General features: G+C 39.9%; 1 protein-coding gene across 7 annotated transcripts in view; it reads right to left on the bottom strand.

Annotated features, from left to right (window-relative positions):
- pcdh19 (protocadherin 19) overlaps positions 1–25,996 on the bottom strand; it is an 82,196-nt gene that overhangs the window by 20,072 nt on the left and 36,128 nt on the right. For 4 of the 7 annotated variants that reach the window (XM_028008599.1, XM_028008600.1, XM_028008594.1 and 1 more), the window contains exons 3-4: positions 18,596–18,654; positions 13,276–13,448 (exon numbers count right to left, since the gene is read on the bottom strand). In XM_028008599.1, coding sequence (XP_027864400.1) covers positions 13,276–13,448; positions 18,596–18,654 — 232 coding nt within the window. Of the gene's footprint in view, positions 1–13,275; positions 13,461–18,595; positions 18,655–25,996 lie in introns of all 7 variants that reach the window. The other 3 variants (XM_028008593.1, XM_028008597.1, XM_028008595.1) reach the window with 1 other exon arrangement.

The raw sequence follows: 25,996 nt of genomic DNA, 5'->3' as shown, positions 1-25,996 counted from the left end.
GACGACATAACTTTACATATTTCTGCTTCATAATCCATTTGAGTAATAATGTTGTCAGCAGATGCAAGGTGATGAGCGCTACAATAGAAAAAAGGAAAATGGAGAAGACAAAGGAATTAGGGTAGATGGTGGAAATGAAAGAAGAAAAAAACAAGCAAAGGAAATCCCAAATGGCTATAAGAGGAGGGAGGTAAAATATTTTTCCCAGAGAAAGGAAGTAATAAGGGTTAAAAAAGACAGATACACTATATGCCGCAGCACTGGAGGCCCCCCCTCTCTCTTTCTTCCTTCCTTACCACAGCTGCAGTGATAAATGTCTCTTTGTATTCTGCACAGAGAACTGCAGGCTACAATGTACTTGTCAAAAGACAGCTGATTCTTCCCCCCACGCCATTTAAACAGAGTATTTTTAATCTTTCCTTTCATAGGAATAGAGCAGGAGACGACAAAACAAATGCCCTGTGCCAAGACGCATAATGCCCAGAAAATTTCTCCCCATTCACTGCATGTTTGTGTGCAGCTATGAATGCGCTCCTGCAGGTGTAGCATTGACTGGTGTAACTGCATACTATTTGTACTTTTCCCCAAATTTTGCTGCGTCCTTAATCCCCTCTGTGCAGCCGTAGTTCCACTATGACGGCTCCTAAATAGGCGTCAGTGCTACAGGTAATGGAGCTGATTATAGCTATCTGGGCTGTGGGCCAGCTGCCAGACTCTGTCCTGCCTGGAGGGAGCTCAGGCCGCCTGGTGTCTGATATCCTGGGATCCCTGTAATACAAGCCTTGCCTTGGCAGTCACTCTGCAACTATCTTGCCCACTTCAAGCCGCACACAGAGGTTCCTTGGAGGAAGTCTATGGGTATAGGATGTCCTCATCAAGTTGTTTACTCCACATTGTATTAGTCTACAGTCCTACCATTTCATCAACAAGGATGGAGTAACTTTGGTAAGAGAATGTTATTGGCTCAGAGTGATAATGGAGGATTGGGACCTGGAAGTGGTTTTAATAGGTCAATAAAAAAATTATGTACACCGATTGCATTGGTGACATAAAAAAAACAATAGGTTATCAGGCGGTGATACATTCTCCCCTGTTGTGCTGTAATTTTTCCAGTCAGCTGAATGGCAGCTCAACCAATAACACCTGAGGCCCATCGAGCCAAGTGGGAGAGATCCGAACACTGTGCAGCATGCTGCTTTAAATAGCAGCGCTTCATTTATGATCAGAATATCTTCCTGAAGGTTTCGCTTGAACACAATTATCCTGGAACCGCAAAGAACACGGTAGGATCCAAATGACCAACGAGTCATATCAAAACAAAGAGGAAGCAAACTGAAATGAGCCCGATCCAAATACTACTATATGCAAGACGTAACCTTTCTGTGTATGTGTTATAAATAAATGATGGCCCTGCGTGTGTTTTAAATAAAGTGTTGTCCAAACATTTTAGCGGGGCAGAAAATATCAGATCTTACAAATAAAACAACAAAGAAATATTTGGAAATATCGTCTTTACTTTCCTTCTGTATGAAAGATCTATGCTCCTCTTTTTATTAATAGCTTCAGAAAAATGTTGAATTAATCCCAATAAATTGGATTATTTATCAAAATATTAGACTCCTACCATATAAATTGATAAATTTTTGGTGAAAGAATCTTATTTTTTTAAAATATTTAACTCTGAAAACAAATAGAAAACAAACTGAAATTTGAAAAAAATGTAACCATATACAGTATCTCATGGCCTTAAGCCTGGGCAGCTTATTGAACATAGACAATTAAAAATATTATACTAAATACCTTTGTGACTGGGGGAACGTGTGACATTTACTCTAGTTGTTACAATGTAACTTCACTTTAAATAATTTAAGAAAGTTTTAATCTAAGGAATCTGCTCAGATCTTTGATTCACTGGTCTGTCCAGATAAGCATCAACGTCCCACATGGAAAGTGAATGAACAGATGGATAGTATTTTCTCATCAGTGGTAGTTTTAGACCTTTGATTTTAAATTGAAGTCAAATGATGACTTTTGGACCTGACGTTTTACAACTCTTGGCATAGTCACTGCCATTTACATATAGAGCTGCTTTAAAATTAAGCATGTTTTTAACCTGTATGTGTCTAAACTAATTACCTTTTTTCTCCAGTACATCACTTTTCTTGCTTCTTTGTCAATGCTAAATTACCATGGAGACAAGAGGACTTATTCACCTAACTATAAGTGGCATTTGCTGAAACAACATCCACTTGGTGCGACTGATGTTATCATTGTCCTTGGGAGAGCGTCTCTATAGATGCCTCGAGAAATGTGAAATTTCAACAAACCACAGTGAAAAAGAACTTACAACACTTCCTTTGAAGAAACATGTATTTTTTGCTGTTATGACAGGCATTTGTGCAGCAGCCTACATGAACCTGCGGTGTGTTTGTAAATGAAGAATGGCAGTTTTGAGAGGATCCTTTGTTAACGCACGGTTGTATTAAATTTACAGCACATGATGATAAGATAGCCGCTCTGGGGGGTAAATTGGGTTCAGATTACGATCGCCTGTCAATGGCAGAATGCCCATTTTGGTCTGGTGGCACAGATGCAACAGCATGGAAGCAGTAATTGAAAGAACCTTCAAGCAAATTGAATTTACCTTAAGATAGATGTATGATTATAGATTAGGAATATATTTTGTTGCTATATACATGTATATAGCAACAAAATGTTTCTATATATGTTTTCTGAAGAATTTACAATTTTCTTGCAAATAGTGTCTGATATTTTTATAGTGGGGGAAAGTGAACGCAATGTGGCAACACATCCCATTTCTGAGATACATCAAAACGCAACACTGTTCTTCCACAAGAAAAAAGATAGATCTGAAAAACGAAAAGATTCCTGCTAATCTGGTTTCATGAACTAAACATTTCAAACTGTTAAAGAATGTTGTTAGATATTCCAGTTCATGTTTCAATAGTCTATGTACTGTGGTTTTAATGGCTGTTATTCTAAAGTTGGTCCTAACAACAAACACAACAAGAACAAAAATAATAAATGCTCCCTTTTTGTTTAATCACAAATCCAAATAAAAGTTTTCTTCATCTCAAACTGTGTTTTAAAAAAAAACTCTTCAGCATAAAATCATCCAGTCTTGGTTCTGAAGTATTTTAGATTTTAACTCGAGATGATTGTTGTTGAAACTCACACAAAACTGTAAGATATTAGTTTAGCATGTTCTGAATCAACATATTCAATAAATCAACATATTCATTGAATATGTTGATTCAGTCTATGTATTTCAAATTTTGAGAAAGACTTGATTAAAGCCAGTCTGTTAAATAAACTCTTATTAGTTCAGCTTGTGAAGCTCTAACGTGTCGCTAACGGTTAGCCACTAGCATTGTTTTAGCAATGCTGCTAGATAAACAACTTAACCGGACAGAAGAGTTTTTTAGGACTTATTCAGTTGAGTGTACAGTAGGTTATTTCAGATTTTATCACAGATAATTAAATGCAGTCTGGACCCAGAAGAAAACTATGAAATAGCTGTTTGCTAGCATTAGCATTGTTGGCTGCTCATCTTTCTGGCAGTTTGTTGAGAAATAACCTGGAACAGAATTTTTTTTATGTGAAAGAAATATATTTATAAAAAAGTGTGGATGAATTTCTGACATGTTACAAAATGTGTGTTTTAAATCCCTGCTGGCAGAAAGCTTTGAAAGGGAGACCTTTATTGCTTCAGCTTGTGCAGAAGGATACGCTGAATTCAATAGTAAATACACAAAAGGTTGCATGGCCTCTGGACGATATAAATAATGTGTGCTAGAATTGCGCAGGGCATGTTCCCTGTTTGGAAAATGCAAATGCACACCAACAGGTGTCTTTCTCTGTAGGCATTGCTTTAATGTAACAAGGTACATTTGAAAGTGACACAACCCAAACCCACGAGGCGTTTGTGATTTCAGTACTAATGTTACTGCAGTCCTCACTGCTTTGTTTTACCCCACAGTCATGGTTGCTCCTTGCTTTGAATTACAGTGGGAAGCGGCTTGTGTCCACGCTGCGACCTCAAAGAATTAAACACACAATGCAGTGCGGTTAGAAAAATGGCTGCTGCCTTAGTTCCTCAGATGAGAACAGAATCAATCAGGGCCACAAAAGGCAAGCAAACTGGAGACAACGCTGTAGTGCCGCTTCTTGAATTTCACTCTTCTCCTCCCTTCCTACCCACAGCATTTCTTTATTCATCTTTCTCCCTGTGCCTCTCTCTTTTCCACTCCATTTCTGATTAACCTTTATAGACGCACACCTGCATGCACACAGAGGCTCCTCAGTATGTTGTGTACGCACACTCTCAGATGGATTTAAAATTCAGGTACTCTCCCCTTCTCTCTTTAATACACACTCGGCCCCCATCAACTTCTGTGCATTACCTGCTCTTAATCTCCTTCCCTCTGTCTGGGATCATCCTGATCCCCCTGTTTTCCCATCTGCTGCTGATTGGTACCCAGCTTGGCAAGGTGTTCAACAAACAACCGCGATTCTCTTGGTTTCTGCGGAGATTATTAACACACCTAGCATGCCACAGCGTCATGAATAAGCAATGGAGATCCGGAGACCTATTTTCTGTCTGCCTCTGTGTTTCCTCCCTCTCTCCAAGTCTCTGTCTCTCACTCTCCCTCTCCCTCTCTCTCTTTTTTGTTTTTTGCACCGTCTCGTTGTGAACTGAATGCCAGGATTGTCTAAAAAATGAGCTGTCAGTGGAGGGCCTGCAACGAATACATCAGGCTCATTGTGAGCTCTAGAAAATAATGAACTATTCCCATTTCTCTCTCTGATATGTTCAATACGCTATCCATGACAAGTGCAAAGAGATAAGCAGTCCCCTCTTGAGCTGATTAAATACACTGAGTACATTCAGAAGAGCTTTGACAGCATGAGGGTTCAGCCGAAGTCATTATGGTATTATAACGTTACTATATGTTTTCTGTCTCGACTGGAAATGAAGACCTTTTGTGTGCGGCTTCTGTCTGAGCCCAGTTACAGATGCTACCTGGTGGTAGCAAATGTATACAGACAATAAAAACAGAGCTGGTTAATAATGTCTGGTTTTCCACTACAGGATTTCACAAAATTCAAAGAGATAAAAAAAAAAAAAGATCATTTCTGTACGCATTTAGGTTGTTGATGCCATAAAAGATCCCAGAATGAAGGTGATCAACTTGCATTAGGTGGTAAACACCAACGCGGCGACTTTACACTGATTTCGACATAAATTCTGGATTAGTATTTTCACCATTTTTAACCAGCTCATAAAATGACGGAAATGAAAATAACTTCAAACCCTTTTTAAATTAAAGAAGTTTAAAAATATGTTGATATTATTGCAGATTATATATATGATCGAGTGTTTTCTGAGCGCGTAGTTGGTTTTTACTGTAATTATGCTGCTGCTGTCTTTGCCGGGTCTCCCTTGTAAAATAGATCTCTGATCTCAGTGGGACTAAAACGGTAACATAAAAGTTAAATAAAATAAAGACAGGATTATGAAATGTTGCTTTCTACTGTAAGATGGGGTGTTTAATGTCCTACATGTCGCAACTCATACCTACCAGAGAATGTTTTTTAACTGTTTTGACAACCAAGGACTTAGAAGTCCTTTCTTTTAATCTTTTAATCTAATTATAGTCAACTGCAGAAAAATGTTGCAAAGGGGCTCCAGTAAACTGAATTAGAGTTATTTTCGTATGATCAGGGCACATTATCTCTCTCAATTCATAAAATTCAGCTATCCTAATTCATAAGAGTTTGCTCCAAAATACAATAATATTTAAATGAATTAAATTACATGTGCTGCGACAGACTGGCGACCTGTCCAGGGTGTACCCCGCCTCTCGCCCGGAACATAGCTGGAGATAGGCACCGGCAACCCTCCCGACCCCATTAGGGACAAGGGTGAACAGAAAATGGATGGACGGATGGAAATTACATGTGAGATTGGAACATTTAATGAGAATTTATCTCTAATTAATGGAAAAACTTGATTACAAAACCAACAAACACACTCTATAGTTTAATTTCCTAACTGTCCCCTCTTTGGGAAAATAAAGAATATTTCTATTAAATCCAGAAGTACTGAAAGGTTTCTTTATGAAACAAAAATGGCAGTATTGAGGGAGAAGTATTGGCACGAACTGGCGAAGGATAGAATTAACCTGCAATTGCAAACATCTTCTTGCAAACCGCTCTATGTCTGATTATCCTAAAACTCACGCAAGGCTCATAAAACACAACTCAAACTTTTTGCTGCAGCCAAGCAGAAAACAAAAAGCACTTTTGAATGAGTAATTTGATTTAAAATATGTAAAAAATGAGGAGAAATCAATTGGAGAGACCTCAAAACAACTCAGCTTATGCCTCAGATGATGTCACCACAACCATGTGAGGATAGAAATTAGTTTCTGAGGTATATTGATTTTTTAAAAAGAAACAGCAAACTAGGAAGATGAATAAAAAAACTGATCATTGTATGTTGTTTTATAGTTGATGAACTGCATGTGAAGTGAGTTACAGAAAAGTCCGGGAGGTAGCTTTAAAGAAGAGCAGCTACAGGCAATGTTTGCAAAAAGCCGTCAGGCAGCCAAAATATGCCACATTTGTTTTCACTTGTCTCCAATAACGTCATGAAAAAAAGGAGAATACTTTTTCTAACGATTCTTGGAAAAATCGTCAGTATGCTTTTGAAAATATGACAAAAACTAACCTGGATGTTGTGAGCAATTTAAAAAAAAAAAAAAACTTAAAGGAAAAATGAAAGCTGCGTTTTTTTTCCAAATCGCACAGTGAGAAGGAAAAAGAGCAGAAAAATCACATCTTCCCCTCCAGTCACATGAGTCGTTTTTTACAAGGTGCAAAATCAATATCAGTCTGCTCTGTTTTATTATATTAGGTGTAATTTCAATATGACACAGCCAGGCACCTCACAGTGTAACAGAATTTCATTCACTGATAAGCACAATAAAAAAGATAAGCCCAGATGGACACGGCTTGGAATGACATTTTATTTCCTTCTCTTTTTTATCCTCACGTCTCCACAACTCGGAGGCAAAAATCTGCATGTCGGGTTGTTCATTACAGACTCCACTACACCTGCTAGCAAGCATGGAGCGTGTTTGCACTCTATCTACCTTAATGTTGCACCCAGCTCTTTGTCACTGTCAGCCATTTTACCTCCACCGGTTCCCACATTAAATTAGGCAAATCCAAATCAAAATGGATGGTCTCAGAGTGGAGTTTACTTGTTAATCTAATCATAAAGTATCACAATGCAACATGTGTCTTGTACAGCAGTTTTGATGCCTAATTCAAACAAATGTTGTTTGGGAATCAATCACATCCTCTGGCAAATTCCCATTTACCTCATAGCAAGAGGAATGGAGAAAAAAATCCCTCCTGCCTGTCAGGGATTTTGTTTCTTCTTCCCTTTTTATTTTCCTTCACTAAGACTGCTTAGTAGACTCTCAGCTCATCTCTCAATCTCTGTCTCCCTCGCACACAGACTCTCTCCGCCTCCTGTAGTGTTGTCAGCACAGCCCTGTTCCTGTTGCCTTCCTGATTCTGACACCTGTCAGCATTTTTCGTTAGTAGATCAGAGAACTGCAAACTAGAAATGTTCCCGTGCCGAATTTAGGGCAAGTTCGTGGCAGAAACATGTGAGGTGCCTTTACTCTTCCTCTAATTCAACAGGGGGAAAGGGAAGTGCTTGACTGGCACAAAGTTTGGGAGATGTGGGTTGAAGGTGTTTGCAGTCTGAAGAAAGAAGAGAGAGAAAGAGAGGGAGCGAGAGAGGAAGGAAGAGAAAAAAGGTGGAAATAGGGGGAGGAGGGGCTTAAATCAATTAGGAACAGTGAAACCCTGCAGATCTACTGATGGAAAAAGGGAATATGAAGAAATGTGCAGCCCACAAAGGGGGCTTCCATTCCTGGGCTTCAGCTTCAGGCACACACCCACAGGGAGCTAACAGATAGATGAGAGATATTCTCCAGAGGTGGAGGCCGAGGAATATGTCAGAAATAAAGGCGCCTGGTTCCCTGCTCTGGCTAATTGAGCAGTCCTGCATCCCCTTTGAGTCTAACAGCCCAGGCAGGACTGAATCTACTTGATGAGCACTTATACAGTGACCTGGAAACAATACCAAAACCCAGGCTGCAAACCCTCTAAAACCAGAAAATGGCAATGCTGCAAATGACGCGGCGCCCCCGTCTTTTCCACTCATGCTGAGGTAACTTGAGCGATTTAACAATCCATGAATCTTAATCCTTGAAAACCATAGCTCATCCACATCCGAGAGGAATTACAATGTGAGCTACAACAATCAAAGAAAGTCGGAAAAAATAGATTAAGCTCCCTTTGTCACCAGCCCCCTCAGAGCCAGTTCCCCTGACACTAATGGTTCCACAGAGCCAAAGCTAGCAAGTCCCCTATTTCAACAAAATCCCCCCTAACTTCACAGACATGCCTGCAAAGATAAAGAAGAATTCATTATATATAGCTCTTCTCCTCAGTTTACAGTTTCACCGACATCGTCCTTTTATTCAACTGGCAGATTACGTGTTAAAGATACCCTTCCGTTTATAGATTTTAAGAGATTTAAAATAATTTGGTCCTCAGATACTTTCCAAATCTAATCCACAGGGTGAGGGATGTTTAAGGTCAGCTCGTTGAAAAGAGCACACACTCTTCTTTAGATTCCAGGCAGGGATTCAACAAGGAGTTATTCACTCAGATATAAGTCGAAAATCTCTCCACAAGCACTTCACTGAACGTCACCTTGGTAAGCCCGTGGAGAAATAATGGATAGAAAAAAATCCAACCCACCAGGGACGCAACACCATTATTGGACTGTCCTCCAGTGGGGTCACCAAGTGGGGTTGATGGACACCTTTAAAAATTTGCAGATGACTCTGTCTTTGTCTAACACAACATGTCTTCTAGGCAGACAATGCTTCCAGGGGAGGACCTGTCATGAGGAACAATAAGGCCAATCAGAAGTACCGATTTAGAAATATTATGCCTAGAAGCTTAGACTTCCTCTTCAGCATCTGAGACATAAAATTAGTGATGCACCGATTGCAGTTTTCTGGCCAATTACCGATGGTTAAGAAGCCTATCCTGCCGATTCCGATTTTGGCCTATACCAATGTTTTTTGGCTGAAATATTGCTCAATATAGCAAGAAAGTGGCTGAACTGGCAACAGTGGGGCGACTATTGTTAACAGTAAACGTGCAGACATGACCTGGTGGGCCGGTCAATCAGTCAATTCTCTCTGAATGGAGAGCAAAAGAGGACAAAAGCTGATTTTTAAACCTTTACAGAAAAAAATCGATGGATAAGATCGGCTTCACATGTAAAAATCGGCCAATCTCCCAAAATTAAGGAAGTGGTTGTGCATGAAAAGCATGAAGAATATTTTTTTAAAGTTATTGTTTTGAGACACTAACACCCAAATCAGTTGCTCTTTTTTTTTCTAAAACACAGAATCCAACCAGTGGCACAGAAGAGCAAAGAGGCTTTTAAAGTGACAAATTCAACAATTTAGTTCACTCTACTTTATCTATTTATTTATATTATTCAGCTTTCTATTTTCCTTTATGACACAAGTGTCTGAATGTTTGTCAAATAGTAGCATGATCACAAATAGGTCAAAGGTTTGGAGCGATACAGCAATTTAAAATCATGGACACCAAATTTTAAGGTGGCGTATGTATATGCTAACTGGCTAATTCCTGGTCTATAGCTACTGTTTTTAAGTTCATGCTTTTTTATTAAAATCCCTGAACTCTTCTAGACTTCTGGTTTTGTTGTGCTCACCCAAATATTATTAGTGGCCCCCTTCTGGACACCTCTTAAGACATTTCCTGGAGACGCCCTTGCTTCTTGATCAGAGAGGAGGGAAAAATCCATTGTGATCGGATTCCCACATGAAAGTTAACAGAATGAAGGGAAGGCCGGGTCTTTGTCTAAAGGTAGCGGCTTGTCTCTTGGGCAAACAAAGCCTTTGCATGGCACTGGGAATGGTAAACATTTGCATGGTGAAAAGCCCCAGAGTTTAACCCTTCCTCCTTTTCCTCTTACAACTTCCTTTTGTTCTTTACACTTATCAACACAAGAGAACAGAACAATAAAAATCAAACACAGACACACAAAAAGTAGGTGCTGCTATCCTTAGCTAGCGTGCTGCTGTATTCCTTTGGCAACTGCAGTCTCTCAACTTTTCTTTCTGCTTTAGCTGGCAGGCGAGGCACAGCACACCACACAGCAGATTTACTCCCAGAAGACGTCTAAACAGCGGGGCGTTTAGCTGAGATGCCGCTTTGTTTTCTAAAAATCTCCCCCTATTCACACAACAGAAAAGTGTCCGTTTTTTTGTCAATTAAAACAGACGATCTCAAAGTAAAGCCCGCATCAGCACATAATGTGTAACCACTGTACCTCTCATCTTCCATAAACCTCAAAGGTTGTTTTTCCGCCTTCATGCTCGAGTCGGTTCGTACGCAGGGGTAAAACAAGCAGCAGGGAAACGACAGAGCCACGGCGTTCTCCTGAGGAGCTCTGGAGAAATTCTGATCATGTAAAACTCGCATAAACCGGGAGAGACGGATTCAACTGTGCATCATGTACCCATCACTGTCAGCCTTCTCCGCCCTTTAACTGTGTAATTAGACCATTGAGATGGAAACGGGGGACAATTTCATCCACCATGTCATTACATTTCTGCATGTCATCTTTGGGCAAATCATTTAACAACTATGAACAGCCCCTCTGGTGTGACCACTGTAGCAGACTGACATCCAAAACAATGAGGAAAAAAAGATCCGAGGCAGTCATTAGCTTCCCGACAGTCTTTACAGTTCCTCTGTATCTCTTGTAAAGCAGTTTTAGACATTTCTTGGCTTAAATTTCCATAATTCCCAGTCAATCCATTAAGATCCAGCAAAAACAAGAGACTGAAGGATTGAACAGAGTGATAGGTGAATGCATCAGTGGGCGAATACTGGATAATGGATGGACAGACTGATAGATAGATAGATGGTGAGAAGATTGATAAAAGAGAGTTGGATGGACAGATAGTATGAGCATGTTTTTCTTTTGTAAAGTTTGATGAATCACCAAAAAAATCTCCCTAATCAGCTTTGAATTGTATAGAAAGACAAACAAACAGGCGGATAGACGGATGAATGGATGGACAGACAGCTGAAAGGATGACTGGACGGATGAAATAATTGTTAAACTTATTAAAAGAGATGCTTTTGGATGAACGGATAGATGGATACAACGTTTGAACAATGGGTCCAGGAATTAAAGAATCAATTTCTCCAGCCTTATCTATGCCAGAGAAAATAAATCTAATTCCATATTTTTCCATAATTTTCCGCAGCTTGGAGGAACCTCGTTTTTACTAAAAAACAAATGCTGGGGGGAAAAGTGACTTTGCAGCGAGTGGAGACGAAAGAGGAAGAAAAGAAAAAGCCAATAAGAAGCAAACACATTGTAATTCCACACAGATACACTGTTATCATCTATTTTACTCTGGTCAAAAGAATGGACAGCACTGTGAAATAGCCTCTTGTTCTGTTTACCGGCAGTGTTGTGCTGCATTAGACATTCAGGAGACACGCTTCCATTTTGCTGAAACAGATACAATCATTGGTGGTGTTAATGAAAAACGCACCGCCTCAGAGAGCTCTCCCCCTTGTAATATTCTTCATGTACATCATTTCTAATTGTCTCCAATAATGAGATCCCACTACCAGAAGACCTGTCAGTGTGCATTATTTGGAGGCATGAGGATTTTTTTCACAGGTTGTGAAGTAATTACAGCTGGCAACCACTAGACAGTCAATTCACTTTTCTGCGCCTATTAAAGGCCGACGCTGCCGGGCGAACACCCGGGACAATTCGGTTCTAATGGTCACCATTCATTCTGACCCCACACACCTGCATCTGCATTTCTCAGCCAAAAAACCCCCAAAAAACATCAACAATAAAAACAAGGAGAGCTGCCGGCCAGAAAGACAGATGCACTTGTATCGCTCAATTCTCGATGAACATAAAATGAAGGTTTCATGATGTTATTGTTCCCCAGTCAAACAACATAAACAGCAAAACTGCTCCAAGTGAAGCATCTGGTTGGGTAAATACGCCAAGATGAGCCTGCAGACGTCTTTTACTGCATTACAAGCCACACCCTCAAACTTAACAGGCTACTGGTAAAAATAGATGGCTAAATAATTCAAATAAATCACATCGTGTTCATTCTTGAACATGATGCATATTTTTAAAGCAGGATTCCTTCCCGCCTATCTTTGGCTCATTAAAACCTCCTGCCTTATGTGAACTAAAGAAGCACGAGAATGAACAGTGTTTTCTAGGGCATTGTTGGTGTGAAATGAACCAAAGTTATTTTCATGTTAGACAGGAAAAGAAACCTTAAACAAGCTGAAGAAACTGGAGCAAATGTGACATGTGGATGAGCAAAGGGATTCCTCCACAAACGCTTTTCATTCAAACTAATTACGAGCTAAACTGCTGATTTTCAGATCATCTCAAATTGTTGGACCATTTTCACACGTGTTGGCGAGCCGCAGCACCTGTGTGTGCCGTTTCCTTTGAGCTCATAAATACCCCCGGCAACATCCTGAAACAGCTTTATCCTGCTGTTCTCCTCTCGCTGACCCCCTCTCTCTTCCTCGGTCTGAATGAACACAACTTTGTCACCTGACCCCTGCCGATGGAGTAAATGTTTCTTTTTTAAAACAGCCGATCAGAAATGAAACATCAACATTAATTCCCTGCTAAACGTTCCCACTGAATAATGGATAAGGACACAAGCGAAGATATGTAGATTTCCACCTTCTGCTCTAATTGCTGCCATTCAAACACGTCTGAAGTCGCCCTCGCTTCAAGAGCCGACTTGGCTGCTATCAGTCAATAAAGTTGCCTAAGCTGGAATCAAAGGGTGGCCTTATCTGTCAGAGATCCCTCACATTAGCTGAGAGCAGGACATCAAAGACGAAAAAAAGGGGGATGTTATTTATGCACATCTGAAACCTGCAGTGGACATAATGGATCTTAAAAGATGTCCTGGTTGAGTAAAAACAGACTCAAGCACACACAAACACACCAATCCATATTGGGGCCTATCTTGAAAGTGGAAACAACATCCTCCAAACCTCTTGACGCACGCAGCCTGCACACATAACAACAGGCAAATATGTCCTTACCTTGGTCTGGCAGCTGGCAAACATTGGGGGGGACGGTCATGTTCAGCATGTCATTGACAGCCGTGTCAACATAGTGTCCTCTCTGGACGTCATGTTCGCTGTCGGTCTGGTCGCTCTCCTCGTGGCCGCTGTCCTTCAGGCTGTTGCCCTCCAGGTCCTTGAACGTTGATGTGCTACATGGGGGCCAGGAGGGAGAAAAGGGAAATGTTGATTAACTGTCACATCACCTTTTCTGACACAGTGTTCATTGTCGCTTGGTCCCTGATGGTTTTTGACTAGCTGCCTGTCTTTTAATCTTCTTCCCCCGCCCCACAAACAGAATATAGAGAATCTGGCTGGCCTGTTTTTGGAAACTCCACTCTCCAATCTTTTTATAATCAGTGAACCATATTTAAACTCTCTTTGGTATGGAAGTTGTTAGTGCAGGAAGATGACACAATGTTTTTGAGTTTTGGTTGTGTCAAACCTGACTTTTTCAGGTCCTTGAGGTGATTTGTCCAATCAATATCAAATTAAATGGACCCAGAGCTGATTTTAGCAGAAAACAGAAAGTTTTAACACATTCTGGGCTGGAAACACTCTTGGATTTTGAGGCTGTTGCTGAGTAAAAACTCATGAAAAAAGTGTAATATTTTCAGTATTAGTGAGGCGTTTAAGAAAGAAGTCAGAGGAGGCACAGAGAGGGAAGTAGCCTTTAAAAGGAAATTGTATTTTGTACATGGTGAACCTTGTTTGCAGGTCATTCAGGTGTTGAAAAAGCAAGAAAGAATACAACTTTAAACAGATAACATGAACATTTTCTTTGAGCTTTCAACCTATTTCTACTTTAGAAAATACAGGATTTAGAATTGTGGAAATTTCTAACTTAAGGTAATTGTTCTATTCACTAGGAAACACAGAGAAAATGCTGAGGATATTGGACTAATCAGTAATGGGTTGATGATTATTTTGGTGCATCATTTTGTGTTTTTGTAGTTTTGATCTACCTGCTGCATGATACTTTGTGTCAATCAGTTTAAGACCTCAAAGAGAACATTTAATTTAAGTATTTTTTTTATAATTGACTCAGACCTACTGTCATTTTAAAATGATAAAGAATTAAGTTATTTGTAAGATTTAGGTAATTCATTGCTATTTATCTATAAAGTTGTTACCACAAAGAGGATGAAACTAATATCTAAGTGCATGGAAGCAGGAAAGAATGAAATATTAAGGCACAGATATGAAATGGAGTTATAAAGTGACAAAGGGAAAATCTGAGCTGGAGTAATCACTGACATGGAATACTGAAGACAATTTAAAATTCAATTGTCTTTTGTAAAAAAAAAAAAAAAGTGTAAAACCGTGTTTTACAATAAATCACCAATTCTTCCCCTGATAAAAAAGTAAAATAAAATCGCAATTTCTTTCCTGAAAGCTAGAAATAAATATTTGGAACTTTTTAATAGATTTAAAGAAAAATATTAATCTTTTCAAATGTATCATCAGTTCAAAGTATCATAGGAACTGGAGGGTAGCATTTGCCTACAAATCTCTGATTGCTGTGTCCATAAACACGGAACATTTCCAGGGATTCAAACTTGAATAACAGTAATTTATTTTAGAATAAGTCGCCTTTAAGCAATACGCCTTTGAAAAGAAAAGTCTATGTCTGGCTTCTGTTTGCAGTTTCCACAAGATAAGAAGGAAGTGCAAATCTTTTGAGAGCTTTTATGGATTAAGCACACATTTCTGAACCTCACAAAGCAAGTATGCGGTGATTCAGACGGGGACATTGTGGATGGATGTGCCGTCTTCAAGGACATTTCAACGAACAAACAGGAGGCACTCACTCACTACAATCAAACAAATACTGCAGTAATCAGGAAATCCTGCAAGGGAGATGGATGAAGAAAGGCGCTGGAAGCATACAAACGGAGCATCTGTCTTGTTTGGGGCTCACAGTCAATAAAGATGGTGGGGTGTGGGGGCCACAATCAACAGCTGCACAGTAACAGCGTGATTTCCCCTCGTTTGATTTCCTTCCCACTGGAACAAATCCTACTTTACAAACAACACTAAACTGGAATGAACACGTTTCTTGCATGGGAGAGAAAATAAGAAGAGCTGGTTTGTAAGGAGGGGCGAATCAGCGTAAACAAAAAGGTACGGTAAAGTAAAAGGTGGAACAGGAGGAAGTGAAGGACAGTAGAAGGTAGAGCTGCATTCCTCGGCCCAAGCTGGGAGAGAGGACTGCAGCGGAGGTAATGCCGGCTCTGATGTTATCACTGTAATTGCACCTGTCCCAGACCATAGGCTCCCTGGTTCCTGAGGGGATCTCTTTGTAGTATCCTGCAGAGGCCCTCACTTGAATGCTCTTTGTTTATATTAATGCAAGGAATCTTTTTCTTTTTTTAAAAAGCGGAAGGGAGGAAGTAAGGAAGGGGAATTACCTTAATGGGTTTTCAAAAGGGCGGCACAGCCTCAAACAAAAGAAAGGCTTGATTGTTTTACCGCAGGTAAAAACCAAGAGCTGCAGCAAAAACAGTTAGAAACCCTCATGAGGTACAAGGAATTTCACTCTGACCCCCTTCAAAACCGTGACGCTGAATTCCTGCAGCCCTATCAAGTATCCCGCATCAAGTGGGCTGAACAACAATGCACAAAGAAAACATTTATTCTTTGATTCTTCACACAAGGAGACCTCAAGTGTATATTATTTATGAAAGTGTTGCCTTGAACACCTCCAGAGAAAACTTTTAAATAGTGTTGAGGTGCTGCTTTAGTTTTTGTAAAAGTCTGGACTCTGAAAAACTTAGAATGTGGAAGAATTTGGTACTTTGTGGATTTAATCTAATAAATCTTAGTTTTTTTAACATAGTGTCTGCTAGACATGTCTCCTAAACAGGTTTCCTACACAATACAAAACACAGAAGGCTTTGTTTCCTGTATCTTATTTTCTTCTTTGTTATCCTCTCTTTTCTCCTTCCTTCCTTGAATTACCATCCTTCATTCCTTTTCTAATTTTTTCCTTCTGTCCTTCCTTGCTCTACTTCCTTTCGTTACTTGTATCCTTTTTGTTTCTATTCTCTCTGTCCTTGCTTCGACCCTTTTTTTTCCTTCCTTCTTTTCTTTTCTTGTGTCCCCTTTGATTCCTTCCTTCCTTTCTTCACTTACTTGCATCCTCCTTGTATCCTTTCATGTACCCTTATTTCCTTCATTTCTCTCTTCCAAAAATCCTTATTTCTTTGTGTCCTATCTTTTCTCTTTCCTTATGATTTTCTGAATACTTACAGCCTGCTCACTGTGGAAATATCTATCAAATATTCATGGTGAATTTACTATTACTACTTTACATTTTAAAAATCAATGTTAAGGACCGAGATCCTCTGGAAAGTTGAGTCTGGAAAAGTCTGTAATCTGAACACGATGAAGAAAAGCAGGAACTGTAATCGTGTCGGGGTCGGTGCCTCTGCCTGTCTCCCTCTGTGCGATGCGGCCCGCTCGGTCGAGACCCAGCTCTCCCTCCATCTGAGAGAGACCTGAGGGCAGCACTAATCATTAATAATTACGACGCTCAAAGTACTTAAATTATCAAACAGCAGAACAAGCCTTACTTTGATTTTTTTTTTTTTGTCCACACGTAATTAGTGGAAGCTGCAAAGAGAACATGTTCAGAGGCGAATTATCTCCAAGGTGTAGAGAGGGCTAACGCTGGTCTGCATCTCCCCAGTCAAGATCCTCAGCAGAGCAAGATGTGAGTTTACAAAAGATTTTTTGAAATGATATGTGCCAAATCAGACATGCTTTTAGAAATAAATCTAAAGCTGTGTGTGTTAGAGGTGAAACACATTACAGTAGATTTGTAAAACACAGGAAGACTGTCCAGAAATTTCCATAGGGGGTAAAATATCGAGTTAGAGCAAAAAAAACAACATTGTAAGCCATATAATAATGATGAAATGTAGTGTGAAATATCACTTCACATCCAAAGAGTGCACATAGCATAAAAAACTTAAATAATCTCATTAAATGTAGGTTATTTCTCATTTGAACTGTTGAAATTGTACACGTTAATACCATAAACAGATGATTTTCTAAGCCTTTAGAACGTGTTAACTAAGCTGAATTTTCATTTTAATTACTTGGAAATAAATAAAATGGGGTTCCTATGCCTCTGGGATTAGGCAGCTTATTGAAGGCAGACTCTGCAGGGTTCCTGCAAATTTTTCATGCTAAAATTAAACATTACTCCAGACTCAACTTTCCAGTCCTTTGTAGTCATTTTAAATAATAAATAAAACTAAAACATTCACAATAAATTTATGGCAGATATGTGTACAGTGGGCAGGGACAAGAAAGTAACACAAGAAAGAAATGGAGAAAGAACATAAACGAGGGACAAAAAGAAAGAAAGAACAAAGAATACAAGAACTGGAATAAAAACAGAAGGAAGGAAGATTCAGAAACAAGAAATAAGAAAGAACACGGCATGTTTATATTTCTGCATTTGGGAGATGCTTTTATCCAAAGCAACCTACTATTGAGGATGAAACAATGCAGTTGAAGTCAGAGCTAATAATGAGCTATTTAAAAGGAAGCCCTCTAATTTGACGATGTAGAAAAAGAGTGTACGCTCAAAGGGAAGTGTAGAAAAATTGTTATTTTATTGTTTAATACTTATCCAGACCTGGAAAACATTGAAATCAAGTACCCTGGTTTTCCAGGCTGCATGGGAGCCCTGATAGTTCAGGTTTGACCTCAAATGTTTTCATTTTGCAGGTTCCTGTTGCAGTTTTTGTATTTCTGTAGCATTGTGTTCAAATACTTTTTATTTATTGAGGCATGAGAAGTCAACTTTATCTTAAATATTAAATGTTAAATTTAGAATAAAGTGCAATTTCTTGTGCCTGTAAGCTGGAAACAAATGTAGTAAAATTAGTTAATTCCTCACATGTTATTGTGGATATTTTGATTATAAAAGCAGATTTGGACTTTCCTGCAGTAAACCATAAGCAGATGTAAAATAACCCACATGTTCTACTGATAAGTAAAATCAGAGAGGTGGAATATTCTAAAACATGAAACTATCTTTCTTATAGTGAACAATCTGAACATCCCTTTTAAACATTTGTTTCCACTAAATGCTTCACAGAGTTACATTATTTATCCCAAAATCTCATCCTCCCCTTTTCAATTACACCGAGTAAAAAAAAAAAAAAAAAAAAAAAACATGCAGGTACACATGCAAGCTGCACCAACTGGTGCTCTCATTAAGATAAAACAATTACAGATAACAATGGTAATGAGGTGCTGGTAACAATTCCTAATCAAGACATACCTTTTAATGAGGTGGGCTCTGCTGTTCACATAACTGGAATCAATGGAATAATTCTCCGTCTGCAAGAGAGTGATGAAGAGGGAGGGATGGAGGAAGGGAAGGATGGTGGGGGCAACAGAGAGAGGTACTTTTAATAATGGAAGCAACCAAAATAATGTTAGCAGTAATTGGCTTTCAGTAGAAATGTTATTTTACACAAAGGCCCTGGTGAGCAGCCTCGGCTTTCAAAGGGCTGATTCCTATTCTCTTTCAAAGCACACACGTAGAGAGGCTGACTGAGAGCTGAGAGCAGCAGAGGAGAGTGCTGCAGCGAGCGCAGCCGCTCTTCTCCTCTTTGCCCTCCCCGCTCTCGATCCCATGCTCCCTCCCCACCCTGCCGGTCAGCCCACTGTCTTTAAAATGGAGTCATAAGGGAGGACAGACTATCATGCAGATAGGAGAAGAAACAGAAAGGTTCTCCTTTTCTCCCTCTCTCTCCCTCTAAACTCCCTGCTTTTCCCATGTTGGAGAAGACATTCATGTTGAAATATTAAATAAATAAATAAATAACTATAAGACCAGTAGATGAAATTAAGAGTGTACCGGAGGAATCTTAACTCCGCGATCGCACGATGAAAAGGCTTTCAGAATATGCATTCAATAGATCTCTGACCCATATTAAAGAACACAGTTAAAATTGATCTTTTGGTAAATTTTTTCCACATTTATTCAGTTAGTAGAATCTATGACAAAAGGAATGAGAGTACTTTTGTGCAGGTAGCCCCTCCACATCTGTCAAACATCTACTGACTCTAGGTGAGACATCAGAGAGCAGTGGCAAATCAAAGACCTCTCCGAGGAATTTCCCCGTTCTGCACCAGGCCAAGATATGACTCCTCAGACAAAGTTGGACACGAAGCAGGAGTTTCTGCAGAAAGAAAACAGTCTTCACTTAAAATTCCACAGAGGAGACACTGTATCCTGATAAAGCCAGAGTCAACGCCTGATTTCCAAGGAAAGTGTAGCATACCGGCATCAAAGCCTTGCTGAAAGAAGAAAACCCTCTTTCCTAAAGTTAAGAAAGGTTAATGTAGCCGCTGGAGCACGGTTGCTGATCATCAAGTGGACCAACTATTTGATGCAGGCCTGCTGTTGAGGCAGCAGTGGGCCTGTGCAGCTGTCATATGCATTGACAAAACACATTTGGACTGAAATGGAGTATGACTGTGCAAACGCTGACCTTGTTAGAAGGTATCTGGCTTCAACACTTTGACTATTTGGATTGCTACTGGGTTCCAGCCAAGATAAATGTCATTTAAGGAAAAAAATAAATGCACAAGCAGGAAGCTAAAGCTTAATAGGTGAGGTCAGATTTTGACCAATTCATGCCAAATCTAGTCATTTGTTGCCTTTTCAACAATAAGAAGACGGATTCTGCTTGGCTATTAGCATTAGCCCTGATACGAGGTGGCTAACTTAACTTAACCAATCAGCAGTCCAAAGCCATGTTTTACCTTTAGTACATATACTTCCAAAATTGCAACTGTGCACAAAGATCTCACTTTTTGTTATTTGTTTAGGTGAAAGCTAGGATTAGCACTGAAGGTAGTTGTTCCCAAAAGTTAGAAGCAAATACGGTAATTTTAAAACATCCCAACGCTTCAAAAATAAGACAAAGCTCAAATATTTTTTATAATCTTTGATTTTTACCCTGTGATAACAATCAGACAGATAATGACTATAGAAAACTATTTGGTGTCACTAAAAATCCCCATATCAGCCACCATGCTGAAGGTTGTTTGGAAGTGTGTCATAAATTGCTGGTGCTTCACAAATTTCATAAGCCAGTGCCACACTAGAATGTCTAAACTCATCTTGGTACAAACTAATTGAGGAAGTTGGAACCGTTCCGCCTTGAGAACTGTCTAGATGGCTTAAATTCAACAAGGTCAGCAAGAGATTTTGGTCTACGTCAACAAGATAGCAACTCAAAGTTTCTGCAGATTTGCCAAGGAGTCAAAAGTCCTGATCCAGTTCATCCCAGAGGTGATTTAATGGCTTGAGATCTGGTGACATCTGAGCTACTGGAAAACTGAAAAATCACCAACATGTTCAAGAAATTAGTTTGAGATGATTTGAACTTTGTGACATGGTGCATTTCTCTGCAGGAAGTCTCCATCATGGGATATTTAACTGGTCATAACGAGATGAAGATGTCAGTAACAACACTGATATTTAAGCAATGCTACGTTGCTACTAGCAGGGAAAAAGTAGGAAACTACGCCAACACTTATTACAGCATGACATAGGTCAGGACGGATCCATGCTTTCATGTTGTTCACATCAGAGTCTGACCCTAACACCTAAAAAACCAGGAAAGGTTTTTTGATCTATAATCATCCAATTTTGGTGAAGTAAAATCAACTGTAGCTTCAGTTTCCTGACTTTAACAGACAGGGGGAACCTGGTGTGGCTTCAACCCTTCATATCATTCAGTCTGTCCATTTTCCTCTAACAAAGCATTTTATCCACACAATTGCCGCTTTGTGGATTTTTTTTTTTCTTTTTCAAACATTTCTCTCTAAACCCAAGAGATGGTTTTGTGTGAAAATCCCTTTAGATCAACGGTTTCCGAAATACTCAGACCAGTCCGTATGGCATCAACAACCATGCCATATTTAAAGCCAGCTAAATCTCTTTTATTTCCCATTCTGATGCTTGTTTGGAACATCAGCAAGCCGCCTTCACCGCATCTAAGCCTAAATGTGAGTTGCTGCCATGTGATTGGCTGATTTGGACTGGGGCCATTTTGGAAAACTTGAGCTTCTGAGGTGTGTCCATCTTTCAAAGTCCACCAAACTTTGATAAATCACTAGACAAGCTAATACAGGCTCAGGATGTTTACTTAATAATATTGCATCATATTGTAATTCCTTCTCCTTTTACCATTTACCCCTAATTAAACTTTAAGTCATTACTGTAGTGGATAAATCATGAGAAGGAATGTAATTAACATTTCAGTAGTATCAAATAATCTAGGGCACACAGTGTTTGTTCATTTGTATTACCCCTGACTCCTCCTGCTCCCATTCGGCTTGACTCCATTAAATATCAAAGTTAACAGTAGTGGCAGAATAATGCAAGTCAAATTCTTCTTTAATTAATTCATAAACAGGGGTATATTTTTCAAATGCACCTGTATGGGTATGTTTATTAAACATGTATCCCATGGCAGAGGCATGAATGGGTATCACAATGTACGAGGACTCAAGTTTGTATAATACAGAAATTATGCACTGTGTAGTTTATGCATAATGTTTTGTGTTGCACTTGCGCGACGCTTTGATCCCAGCACACAAAAATTAAACTGCCTCATCTGCCACAGAGGCTGCACATCCACTGAAAGACTAATGAAAATGCAAGGCATGAGTAACAAGAGGAAAACTTCATTTAAAAGACCAGATAGAAAATATCTTGTGAATGTCACTCAGGCAGCAGGCTGTAATTGGTTTGGTTGGTATGTTTTGGGTGAGAACGGCCCGCAGAAGACGGCGGCAACCCCCCCACTCAACACCCACACACCCACCCAACCACCCAAACTCACAACCCGTCCCTGTCCTGAAATGGGACTCTGCTTTCCACAACACGACTGAAGGGTTCCAGCAGGTTCTTCACATCCAAATCCTGAACCGTTCCTGACTCAAATCAACAGAGTTCTCAAGGTATTGAGAGGGAAAGAAGGAAAAAAGAGAGGAAGGAAATAGAGAAAGACTGAAGCAAGGGAGTGAAGAGAGTTTAAAATGGAAGGCTAAAGGAAACAGGAACAAAAGAAAGAAAAGAAGGAATAACAATAAAGAAGGGAAGGAGAAAGAAATGGAAGTAGAAAAAATTAAAAAACAGTAAACACATGAGAAAATAAATAAAGAAAAGGAAACAAAACAGCCATGAGGGAAAAGAGAATAAGAACAAAGAGAGAAACAGAGACAACGAGAGAAACAATGAATGAAACACCAAAAAGATAAAAGGATGGAAAGACGAAAGGAATAGCAAGAATGAAAGAATTGCAAAAATGGTAGAAATAAGAAAAGGAAGAACAGCAAAAGAGAAGGAAGGAGAGAAAGGAAGGAAAGTTGTAAAATAGAAAAACAGGAAATAGATAAAAAACAAAAAGAAAAGAAGAAGGAAACAAGACCAGGTTGGAAGAGTATGAATAAAAAATGACCAAATAGAAAGATAATAAGGAAGAATGGGTGAAGGACAAGAAAGGGGAACTGCAGAAGAAAGGATGTAATGAAACAAAAGACAGATAGAAAAATGAAAAGGACCAAAAATGAAAGATGGAAAGAAAGTAGGAAGCAAAGAATAAAAGGAAAGAGGAAAGATGAAGGACAAAATGATGAAGATGTAAAACAAGGAAGAAAAACAGAAAGAGACGAAGGAAAGAGGGCACAACAAAAGAGACAGAAGAGAGTAATGGAAAAAAAGAGAAAAGAAAGAAGAGGGAAAGAAAAAGCATAGGAAGACTAATGTTTGTAATAGAAGAAGGGAATGAAGAATGGAAAAATATTTTTCTATTTTCTTTGTCATACTTATCCAGACCTGGAAAACGCATAAAGTCAATACTAATCCAGCCTGGCGTCTGAACCCTGACAATCGGTGCATTCAGGAAGCTCCATTACTTCCACTTCAGCTATTCCTCCAAACTGCAGTTCCCCATTAATCAAAGATTGTAGCCTATTTTCCTCTGTTTATTAAATTGTCATAGGGAAATAAACAATAAATCATCATGGGGGGGGCATAACCTTGGGCATCGATGAGTCAGTCAAGAGGGCCTATTCTGAGGGAGAATCAGACGCATTAGTCAGGGCTTCCTGTAAAGAAATGCAATGTCCTCCCCCACATTTCTGTCCGACCTCAAACTGGAGGACATGTCAATATATCTTGCAGGGAGGTCAAGTTTCACGCAAGACGATCGCGGACTGCTTAACTACAGCGCGGATGCCACAAATGGCCGCTTAATCAGGTTGGACAATGTGTTGTTGTGATCTGAGCGGCCCCAGTTCAGCGGCCAGAGTCACTCTATCCCTCTAATTATTGTTCCGTTTCATCCAAACGACTGGAGGCAGGGATGTAGTCCCCGGTGTCACCCAGTGACGGATGGGGAGTGTCAGGGCGAGTGGAAGGAAGAAGTGGAAAGAGATTGGAGGGGAGGAGGGCGAATGGGTCCAACCTGCCCAACAGGAGCGTCGGCATAACCCAGCAGCTTTCCACTTTTCAGCCGTCTCTTCTTTCCCTCCATCAGAACCAGAGGGAGCGATGGACTCGCTTCCCTGCGACTGAGAGGAAAAGCAATCTCCTCGCCTAGTTCCTGCCATAAGATTTGATTTGCCTTCCTCTCAGCGTGACAATTGCTTCGGCAGTCTGGATGCAAGTGTATTCATTGTATGGGGGCTCGGGCGGGAGCATCAGAGTGAAGACGGAGAGCGGCAGCAGGGGTGACGACACCAGTTGTTACACCAGTAAACACCCGACAAGTTCAGCAGATGTCACACCGATAGGGGAGGAGAGGGAGGGGAAAAAATGTGACACAGCTGGTTGACTCTCTGTACCATCAAAGCTGATTGAAAGCCAGATTTAAACCAGAACGCAAGCTATGAAACACTTTTTCTTCTCCATTTTAAAAATGGAAACAAAACACCAAACGGATTGACATTTATCTATTTACAAAGTTCTGACCCCGCCACAACCGCAAAGCGAACAATAAATCTTTTAAAGTTAACATTTGAGACAAATTGCATTTAATAGATCAAGGGCGGAGGGAATAGAGGGGTAGCAACACTGAGCACATATGGAAGAAAAACTGATTCCCTCATGTCTGTCTGCCATGGATGCAACTCTTTAATGTCATCAATTTAGCTGACAAAGAACATCCAGCCATGCTGTTTGTGGAAAAACTAATGTTCTCGCTGCCACGCTAAAACGCAGGCTTTAAACACACAGAACAGCAGACGAGACTGAATCTATTAAGACTGTCGGATGACATTTGTCTGCTACGTTTTGTATTTAAGCAGCACTAGGTTGTGTCTCAGCCTCCTCTCTGCCCAGGAAGGAAATATTGCATGTAATGCCCGATGAGTCAGTCCCTTGAGTTTTGGATATCCTAGTGCAAAATGTATTTTTTTTTTTTTTTTAAAGTAGGCGCATGAGAAAACAGTCACAATAATCAGATAAAAATACAACATTTTGTGAAAAATACAAAATTTCATACAAATTGACTTTTTGCTTAACTTTATGTATCAAAATAGGAAGAAAAATAGATAACAACTGCTGCTCTAATCCGTAAAGTTTTTGGTTTTATTTTCTTTAATCAAAACCAAAACTTGTATTTTATTTCTTATATCTGGAATATAATATTCAACAATTAGTCCTTTGGCACACATTGCTGTAATTAGGATTATTTGTGATATTTCCTGCTTTGCTAAAGCTGCTTTAACTCAAGGTTATAAAGCTGTGAGAATCTCCTAGCAGCTCATGCCTTGTGCAAGAAGGGAATATTTCATACAAGAAATATCTCTTTTCATGTAGTTCTGCAGCGCAGATCGAGGCTACATTGTGAGCGCTTGGACTTGCAGGCAACTTTTTGATTCCCTACACAGTGTCTGTGAAAAGAAATGCTTCACTTTGAGCCTCCTGCACATCAGCGTTCCTGCACACACACACACTCTCTGTTTCCTATTTGGAACAAAAGCACCACTCCAACATTCCCTGACTCACAAGTCTGTGCTGGCGCCTGACGTCCCCGCCTCTGGGTCTGCACCCAGCCGTGCCTCTAAGCAGCTCCAATTCAGGCAGCGTGACACCCACGGACAAGACGCAGATGATGAATGCACCTGTTCGCGGCGGACCTGCGCTTTGCTCGCCTTCCGAGAGAGGAGGAATGCTCCTCGGCTATCGCAGACCTTTTGCTCCCTCCCCTTCGGTGACCAACATCAACACCTTCAACTTGATTATAAGATTTCTCATAGACCTCTGCCATCTGCTAGATTATAGATTTCCCTCTTCCTTTAGAGAGGGCAGAGCCCCAGAGGGAGGATCAGTGGTAAAAAGGGTGAAAGAGTGCCTGAGGCACAGCTATGGCTGTGGATGGGATTACATTTTCTATTTCTGCCTTCTCAAAGAGGCCCAGCATGATGAATACAGAGAGTTGTTACCATTTAATATCAACTGCCTTCCCTGCAAACTCAAATTATACACAATCAATTGTGACAGAAGGGTACACGTGTGACGAATAACCTGCCACATTCTCTGCATCATTTCACTTCATCACACATAAGTTCACCCCAAACCCAGTCGCTCATTGGGAAATCAATCACGCCACAGAAGTGAATGATTCTGTGGAGGGGTTTTAAAAACATTTTGTCG

The sequence above is a fragment of the Xiphophorus couchianus genome, chromosome 23 (assembly GCF_001444195.1).
Source record: "Xiphophorus couchianus chromosome 23, X_couchianus-1.0, whole genome shotgun sequence".
NCBI lineage: Eukaryota > Metazoa > Chordata > Actinopteri > Cyprinodontiformes > Poeciliidae > Xiphophorus > Xiphophorus couchianus.
The sequence above is the reverse complement of the archived record's forward strand: the minus strand, read 5'-3'. Positions and strand labels throughout refer to the sequence as shown.